Source organism: Marasmius oreades, chromosome 5 (genome assembly GCF_018924745.1).
Source record: "Marasmius oreades isolate 03SP1 chromosome 5, whole genome shotgun sequence".
Lineage (NCBI taxonomy): Eukaryota > Fungi > Basidiomycota > Agaricomycetes > Agaricales > Marasmiaceae > Marasmius > Marasmius oreades.
In genome coordinates this window covers 1556788-1565103 of record NC_057327.1, presented here as the reverse complement: position 1 = coordinate 1565103, position 8316 = coordinate 1556788, and the positions used below count along the sequence as shown (strand labels likewise).

Sequence of the window (8316 nt, the reverse complement as noted above, 5' to 3'; positions counted from 1 at the left end):
GACAGACAAGATTTTAAGCTTCTTGACGTTCCTGTATGCTGTCGTTCGCAACACTAAAGAAAGATAAAAAATCGTATGTCAATGTCCCGACCGTGCCTCGAGACCATTCCTCAGCTACAAGTTCTTCCACAAAAGACCCAGTGGACGTTACAGGAAACGAGCCTACCTTTCACGAAGCGCGCGAGCGCTTATATACTGCTCTTCCAAACTGGATAGAAATTCGTACCTCGGCAGCAGAGGGTAGAGGGTTATGGACAACGCAGGCATTGAAAGCTGGTATGTGGTTGGGCTGCTTCTTTCGATTCCGCATTCATCTGTGTTCTAAAAGGGAGTACTGTATTATCTGCGAAACCGCACATACATACCATTTCGAACAAATATCTTGATGGTTGTTGTTCCGCTTGCTTATCGCACGGTACCCCCGAATCTAACCTTCGGGGGTGCACAAAGTGTAGAGTGGTTCGATATTGTAACTCGGTCAGCTCGATGATCTCGTGCGTCTTCCGTGCTCACCTGCTCCTCGACAGGAATGTCAAAGAACGGACTGGTCGTTACACAAGCTTGAATGTGCTGCTTTACAGAAATGGTTCCAAGCCTCGGAAAATATTGATCAACCACCTAGCGATGCTGTACGCTGTATCGCAAGATTGCTTTGGAAAAAACGGAAGAAGGGTCGGGACTCCGTGTGGGTAAGTCTACTCATCGTTTGATACAAATGCAACGCTCAAAAGGTTACACAGGCAAAGGAGATTGACTACATGCAATCACGTACGTTTACCTGAACCGGTCTCCCATCGAAACACAGGTTAAACTCTGCCTAGATCGTCTCATTGTCTCGAAGGGGAGCGACCTCGACACCAAGAGCATTGAGAACCAAACTCAGCTTGCACATAGCTTAGTACAATACCTTGGCGTTACAACCCCTCGGGAACTTTCAGAACAGTTTGGTATCGACAGTGCTGGCGATATGGTGGATATAATCTCAAAGGTATGCAACAAGATCGTAGATACCTGCACGTAACCACCTGACTAAATCTGAACCCAGTTTACAACAAACACTTTCTCACTTGCTGACCCGTCGCTTACACCGATTGGGGCCTGTGTCTCTCCTTCCGTCGCGCTTTTCAATCATTCATGCGATCCAAACATCGTGGTCGTATTTCCCGGCGCCGAGAACGAGAACGGTAACAAGAAAGGGCAGCCGATCATGAACGTAGTCGCCATTCGAGACATCTCACCTGGAGAGCAGGTGAGTATTCTTTCCTTTGGCAGGCGATATCTTATTTTCTCGCAGCTACTCACGGCCTATATCGACACCACTCTGCCTCCTTACTTGAGACGAAAGGCTCTCGAAGAAGCGTACTTTTTTACGTGTCATTGCCATCTATGCGACGGAAAACCTGGTCGGTGCAAGGACAATAACGATAATAAGATGGACATCGACACGGTGGCTACAGATCCTAGGGAATCACTGTGGTGCCCGAACAATTGTGGTGGGATGTGTCCACTTCCCAGCGTCGAATCTGAAGGTCCGACTCCTTCGTCCACAGTCTCCTTCAAGTACTGATACCACCAAGCAGATCTGAGTGGCGTGTCCACATCGTGTGCAACATGCAAGACACCCTTACCTTACCTGGCTTTAGAAGAGGTGCTTGATGCTGTACGTATAGGAAAGGAAGGACTGGAGAAGGCTGAAAGGCTGCAGTATACCGGTACGCTCTCTATCTTAGATTCGGGGGTATTCCGGTCGATTAAAGAATAAAATGTTTGCAAGAACCCGCCCAAGCTAAGAGGTTGACAACGAACCTCATCCCGCTCCTGACTTCCGCTGGTCTTTCCCATTCGGCACATCCCTTACTCGCCCTGATGAGACTCAACCAAGTTTTTCTTATTGACGAGCTTCCGAGCCTCATGACCGAACTCACGCCTGCGGATTCTCCTTCCAAAGATCAAGGACAGGAAGTCCTGGTTTCACCCGATGCGCAAGCTTTTTCAAAGGGACAACAGCAAAATGCTCAAGAGCACCTGGATGAGTGTATTCGAAATGGCAGTAAAATCGTGGCAGGCTTGAGTGCCATCCTAAGTCCCGGCCATCCTGTGATGGGTATTGCATTGGCGGAACTAGGAAAGCTGTTAGCTGTCGATGAAGTTTTCGTTGTTGACTCTACTGATACCTCTGCACAATTCCCTCCCAGCGGCCCAGCCCGCCTCAAGCTCGCGTATGATACACTCATGCGAGCACGAGCTTCCCTACGGATTGGCTTTGGGTCAAGGAATGAAGGTGGAAAGGTCGGAAGGGAAGTACGGGAGATTTTGGTGAGGTTAGAGAAGGAGATTGAAGTATGGAAGACAAGGGTTAGAAATGTGTTAGGACAGAAGACTAGTTGAACAGCTTCTATACGTATTGATGTCTTTGCCAAGAGCCTCGATCAATCTAGCGTCCATCTTCATGTCAGAAACTACCTCAAAACACGTTAAAAACGAAAGGCCGAAGAATCCGTATGAAAACACCTGATTCAACGATACATACACAGAAAATGTATAAGTTATGTACAAGTTATGCAGATAGGTTCACGGAAACACTGGTTCCTGAGAGCGAAAAAGATGACGGAAAGCATGAATACAGAAAAGACTTATGGATGAGCGTTATACGAGAGCGAAAGAAAAACGAAAGACGGCTTTGAGAAAACGAGGCTGTGTATTCTCACATTTTCGCGTTCAAACCTCGGTCACAATCTCCCACATCCCTCGTTTCGCCTTTCTCAATCCCAGCCATCTAAAAGGGCGATGATTAAGATGAACAAGTACGAAGCATACACCAATACCCACCTAAATGCTCTCGCATCACTTCTACCACCCTCACCACCCGCTCCGACATAGGCCCCCACCGACAACCAATCAACCCTTCTCACACCTCTCTGTAGTTCAACCTGTTCCGCTTTGACCGCTTCAGCTTGAGCGACATCATCCATACCGCTCTGTGTCATCACCAACGCATACTTGATCTGACTCGCAAGCTGACCTCTCAACCTCCAACTCATGCTAACTTGCTCTCGCGCACTCCTTTTCGCCTTCCTTCCCATCCCTAGATTCGACCCAAGAAGCGGAGTCGAACCAGGTAAAGGACCAGATACGGGAGGAGGAGTCACGTCCACATGATCGCCCATTTCCCCAGACCAATACTCTTCCGCTCTGACTTGACTCTCTCCTCCAGTACTTTCTCCTCCAACGAGGTTGACGTATAAACCCACGATAACGTCCCATACTGTCACATATCCTCCTCTGCCGCCTGGATTCATACCACTCGTGCCGGCAACGACATCAATGTACCATGGCAGCCGCCGGTGGAACATGCGCATTTGCGTTGTTGGTGGATGGGTAGCATATTGCATCAAGTCAACGTGAGTTGGTGTTGTATTGGGGCTTCGAGGTAGTTCAAGAAGATGAAGAGATGGAAGGAACGACTTGAGTGAATAAGGAAGGGAAGGTAATATACGCAGGTCGAGCGATATCGGTGGAGGAACTGGGCCTGAATTCGGGGAGTAGGGTGAGAATATTCCAGATGCAGAGGTACCTGGCGTGAAAGAAAGATGCGGGTGGAGTGTTCTTCTGACCGTGTCATTGATCTCTGTAGTCAAGATAGAGAAAAAAGCCACCGTGGTGTTCATTAGTTGTAGCTGGTCGTTGTGGATTCGAAGATCTATTACCTTTCACCTCGCTACCCCTTCGCGCACCCATCCCAAGCCACCCTTTTCCAACTCCACCTCCGCCGCTTCTTACGCTGTAGCCTTCACGCCACGTATTTGGGCGGAAGGGTAAGTCTTCCTCCCTCGGTCCCCCGAAGAGGCCATTACGGGATTTGTGCTGTTCGTAGGTAACGTGGTAACCGTCGAAGAGAGGATTTCGATGAGCAGAAACAGAACGTGAACGCTTTTTGTACTTCTTGTGTGCTAGGGTAAGGGCACCAGCTTGATGCGGCGTGCTAGGATGAGGAGTACGACGACCATTTATCGATAAACCGCCCATGGCATCCACGAAGTCCCAATCCGTTCCACCACCACCGCCTCTGTGAGGATCCTCATCGGTGTCGCCCCAACCGAGGTTTCCCCTAGGTTTCCGCTGTCGACCATGTTCACGTTGCTCTCGGTGAAGACGCTCTTCTCGATCTCTGGCGCGTAAGCGTTGGACCTCAACATCCCTCGCCCGATCTTCTGGGCCTCTCTCTCTGCCCCAACCATTCACACCTTGCTCTCCCCAACCATCGAGTCCCTGTTGTCCCTGCCCTTCGAGCCCCCGTTGTCCCCATCCATCGAGTCCTTGTTGTCCCCAGCGCTCTGGGTCCTGATGCAAACCATAACCAGTCTCTCGTTTCCTCGATTTTGAACGATGTTTGTTCCTTATGGGAGTAGGTGCTCGCATGCGATCCTCGACCTCCCTTGCATGTCTCTCATCTTCAATATCTTCTTCGTCAAACTCTTGACCATTAGTAGCTCCAAAATGTGCCTCTCGATGCCAATCAGGAATGGCATCCATGTCATTTGCCCAGTCCCTGCTCACTGGTGGCACTTGGGGCCGGTTCGCTGGGCCGTTTGATCGCGAACGGTGAGCGTTGTCAAACCAACTATTGCCTCCTCCGTTTCTTGTTCCATGCTCGGGGTCGTGACCCCACTCGAGGTTATCGTCGTTTTCGTTATCTTCTTCGTCAAGATCATCATCGCCCCAACCCTGTCGCTTAAGACGGTGCTGCCAATCTCTGGCGTCTCTTCCAGCCCATGTGTCTCTCCTATCTCTTCTACCTCTTCTAGCCTCATCATCCCAACTACTCCCCCATCCCAGATCTGCAGAATCTTGTCCTGCATGTTGACGACCCCAGTCATCGCCAGATCGACCTGAATCGTCCCACCCGCGATTATCGTCATCCTCTCCCCGAGGATCAACGTTTCTTCTGTGCGTGTTCCATCTCGAATGAGCGTCAGCTTCGCCCAGCCATCCATTCCCTTCGGTTCTTCTTCGCTCAGGAGGTTGCCACACTGTGCTGGAAAACCCATCTGGAGCACCTGGATTTCTGTTTGGTGAGGCTTGGAGTTGCCACGCAGGAGCGCTCGCTGGCGTCGGATGAGGAAAATGGGGAGAAGGAGCGTATTGACCGTATGTCCATCCTTGAGCTGGCAGTGTGGTAGGGTGTGTAGGTGCCGTGAAGGCGCTAAGTGGTACGATAAAATAATCGATTCATGAGTCATTTGACCCAGAAGATTAAGCATGAGTTTAGAACTCACCCAGTATGCCCAGGAAAGGCATTATACGTTATAGCACCCGGTCCTGAAGCACCCATTGGGGGTGGAATTCTCCCTCCTCCACCAATTCCTACTGGTACACCTCCTCTTGTGAGTTCAATACCTGGAGGCATATGCTCGGCGCCCAAATCACGACCTGAATTTCCCCATCCTGGGAATGGGTTCGCCATACTTCCTCAGGGCCCTCGGTAAGAGATCTCCGAAGACGACTGTAATCGTCTAGCGCTGGGCGTAAAACACGTTGTCCAGTGGCTCTGGACTCTTTTCTTTCCAAAACTTTATTGCCTTCTTTTGCTTGCTCTCCTGTATGCTATGACGACCAGCCTTTCAGAAGACTGTTGGACCTAGTGCTGGAGGAGAATGCTGTTGAGATGGAGTATGGGGAGAAGTTGGGGAGAAGTTGGAGAGGTACAATGTGGTCACAAACCATTACTGCAGGTGACTGATCAAAATCAAAGCGAGAATTCAATTCAAACGCGCAGCATATGTACATATCTTATCTAGTCTAACCTCGTTCATTCATTTAGCGTAACGGTTCAATCAGTCTCAGGTAAAGAACCTTCCATACAGTATTTTGTGGGAACTTATTACACTCGTGTCTTCCAGGACGTTGTGGGGTCCTTCCAAATTCAGAAGCCTGATTTGACATGAAACTTGGACCCTGAGAACTCGCTGAGAACGAATACTTCGAGAAGTCTCGAGTCAGGGCATGACTACTTAGCATCAGGGAATAAGTAGAACGTCCATCGTTGATCATGACTACCGTCAGTACCGCGAGTTTGCTCAACCCACTGAATGAGCCAGCGCATTTAACGGAGCTCAGAGATAAGAGATCGCCACCACCACTGCCACCCGTTGTGAACGGATAGATAGATGGTCATGATCAATAGATGGATGTTGGATGGATGGATTCAGAAACAAATAATCGATCAATGTTAGGCGATGATCAAAGCCTGCCCTCAACGACAAAAGTATCACATGATCGTCCCGACACCGAACGCACAGCTGGACTGCGGACACATTCTTTTCAACCACAGTTGCAATACATACGGTTCTCCCGCACGTGAACGTGCTTCCACATTTTCAAAGCCTATTAACTCTCTGAACAGCATCCGCACACCCATCTAGAACAGGTGGCACTGGCACACTGGCCAGAGGAAATGTCGGTAGAATCCCATTTGTCAACCGATATCAGGTACTTACAGCAAGCCACCTGCGTATCGATCTGGACGAGTTGCAAGCACAAAAAAGTTGATTCTATGAGACTGCGGCACCCCCCTCTCTGTCCTTGATTTCAATCATGGCCATCGCTAGAGCATCAATGAATGCAAATTACCTTACCAACTCTCAACTCCTTGCGGTTCAGCATACTATTATCAGGATCGGCGCAGAGTTTCTTTTCTTCGGTGAGCCCACCCCAAGATACATGTAACACTGTCTCATGTTCGCAAAAGGAATACAGGCTCTACTTTTCATTGTTTCGACTTGGCTGCTTTTGTGTGTCTCTTGTATCACTCAAAACTCTAGCCAATGCTGATTGATATTAGTCGCAAAGGAATCGGCGCGGTCCGTGCTAGGGTATTCCTTCCTATCCTAACGAGTATCATGTTTCTCGCTTCCCTCGGCGTTATCATCATCGACAGGATGATTTCCCTGCGTCAAGCAAGCTCATATGGATTAAATGCACCGGTTATTGCTTGCGGTATGCATGTTAGCCACGATAGGTTAGTTTGATCACGCCTTCAAAGCTCAAATCCTCAGCAAACTAAATTCCTTATAACCATCTAGGCACTCAACCACGGCCATACTCGATTTTGTGCGAAATACCCAAGGACCTAACACGCTCTCCCTCGTACTAACGCTACCGCCGCTTATCACAAACTTGGTGGCGACATCCTTGATTGCTCTTAAAGTGTGGTGGGTGTTTTTCCTCTTAGGTGGACATGGAGTAGTGAACCGGTTCCCTAGGGACTACCGAAAGCAGATAAAGTCGATTCTTACCACAAGTACAACGTCCAGGATATCCTCCACTCGAACGGAACAGGTTCTTCTTGTACTCGTGGGAAACGGGTTCCTTTATTGCGCAGTCTGGGTACGTCGAAATATCTGTGTTCTGTCTTGTTTGATTCAACGGTTGGACCTCCAGTTACTCATACTCATCGCGGGGTTCGATGACTCCCGCCAATAACATATTGATTCTTGGTATCGCTGTTAGCCTTACGTTTCGTCAGCACTCAATATACTACGAGTTCTACTCTTCTAATGTCTTTGAATCCATACGCTCAGGGGAACTATCCGACCTTTATCGTGATAATGGTATCATTGGACAAATCACACGCCAACACTGTATTCAGCTCAGAGAAACACGCAACGGATGTTTCTCGACCGTTACATTTCACGAACTCGGGGACGCGTCAATCGAATGAAATTGAATCGCCGCCCCTGGGAGAGGATAAGGATAACTACCAGCAAACAAGTCTTCGTTACACGGGTATTGCATATGACGGAGGGGAACATTTACATTGACGTTGTTTCAATTCTATTCTATGCGCACGGTCCTCACCCTTCCGCTTGATAGCCTCAGTCGAAGTTTTCTAATCTCCACGCTTCCCAGGCTCCGGGTTTTGTTTTGATTTTTTAGAATAACTATATTATGTGGTACAACTCCGACCGTTCCCCATATCAGTGTTGTCAAGGGCGGTGGCATGCCACTGCCTTTGTCAAAAGGCAGCAGGGCGGTGCCTTTGGGGCGGGCACCAGGTGGTTTAGTGCCCCTGAACTGCCTTTCCCACGATGTAGTCTGTCTGAGAAAGTACGATCGGTGATATCGGAGTTCAGAATATCAGATCAGATAAGACTAGATTAGTTGTCAGAAAAAAATGCCGGGCTCGGCGGGTCACTAAAGGGCAGCTGCCTCAAAATGTGCCCATAGGGCGGTGCCCAAAAACCACCGCCCACGTTCAAAGGCAGGGCACCAAGGGGCACCGCCCGTCCAACACTGCCCCATATCGTGTCGTGGACC

At 49.2% G+C, this 8316-nt stretch overlaps 3 protein-coding genes across 3 annotated transcripts; 2 read left to right on the top strand and 1 right to left on the bottom strand.

Moving 5' to 3' along the window:
- Positions 1-26: 26 nt before the first annotated feature.
- E1B28_008525 (uncharacterized protein) lies at positions 27-2475 on the top strand. The gene is made up of 9 exons (XM_043153342.1): positions 27-276; positions 329-477; positions 528-689; positions 741-768; positions 822-988; positions 1046-1249; positions 1295-1529; positions 1581-1712; positions 1775-2475. Exons 1-9 carry the CDS (start codon positions 36-38, stop codon positions 2386-2388), a joined length of 1932 nt encoding a protein of 643 aa, XP_043008626.1. The 5' UTR covers positions 27-35; the 3' UTR covers positions 2389-2475.
- Positions 2476-2515: 40 nt separating this feature from the next.
- Positions 2516-5695, bottom strand: E1B28_008524 (uncharacterized protein). Its single transcript, XM_043153341.1, has 4 exons — positions 5277-5695; positions 3708-5203; positions 2830-3628; positions 2516-2776 (listed from the first exon to the last, which is right to left on the bottom strand). Exons 1-4 carry the CDS (start codon positions 5462-5464, stop codon positions 2719-2721), a joined length of 2541 nt encoding a protein of 846 aa, XP_043008625.1. The 5' UTR covers positions 5465-5695; the 3' UTR covers positions 2516-2718.
- Positions 5696-6300: 605 nt separating this feature from the next.
- E1B28_008523 (uncharacterized protein) lies at positions 6301-7637 on the top strand. Its single transcript, XM_043153340.1, has 6 exons — positions 6301-6700; positions 6749-6791; positions 6842-7018; positions 7083-7211; positions 7263-7386; positions 7441-7637. Exons 1-6 carry the CDS (start codon positions 6595-6597, stop codon positions 7480-7482), a joined length of 621 nt encoding a protein of 206 aa, XP_043008624.1. The 5' UTR covers positions 6301-6594; the 3' UTR covers positions 7483-7637.
- Positions 7638-8316: the final 679 nt, after the last annotated feature.

Coding starts and splice junctions, on each gene's coding strand:
- E1B28_008525 (XM_043153342.1), top strand. CDS start 36: ATGCTGTCGTTCGCAACACTAAAGAAAGATAAAAAATCGTATGTCAAT. Junction 478..527: donor TGGTTCGATATTGTAACTCG/GTCAGCTCGATG, acceptor GCTCCTCGACAG/GAATGTCAAAGAACGGACTG. Junction 1,530..1,580: donor TCCCAGCGTCGAATCTGAAG/GTCCGACTCCTT, acceptor ACCACCAAGCAG/ATCTGAGTGGCGTGTCCACA.
- E1B28_008524 (XM_043153341.1), bottom strand. CDS start 5,464: ATGGCGAACCCATTCCCAGGATGGGGAAATTCAGGTCGTGATTTGGGC. Junction 3,629..3,707: donor AAGGGGTAGCGAGGTGAAAG/GTAATAGATCTT, acceptor TCTTGACTACAG/AGATCAATGACACGGTCAGA. Junction 2,777..2,829: donor AGTGATGCGAGAGCATTTAG/GTGGGTATTGGT, acceptor TCGCCCTTTTAG/ATGGCTGGGATTGAGAAAGG.
- E1B28_008523 (XM_043153340.1), top strand. CDS start 6,595: ATGGCCATCGCTAGAGCATCAATGAATGCAAATTACCTTACCAACTCT. Junction 6,701..6,748: donor CGCAGAGTTTCTTTTCTTCG/GTGAGCCCACCC, acceptor TGTTCGCAAAAG/GAATACAGGCTCTACTTTTC. Junction 6,792..6,841: donor GTTTCGACTTGGCTGCTTTT/GTGTGTCTCTTG, acceptor GATTGATATTAG/TCGCAAAGGAATCGGCGCGG.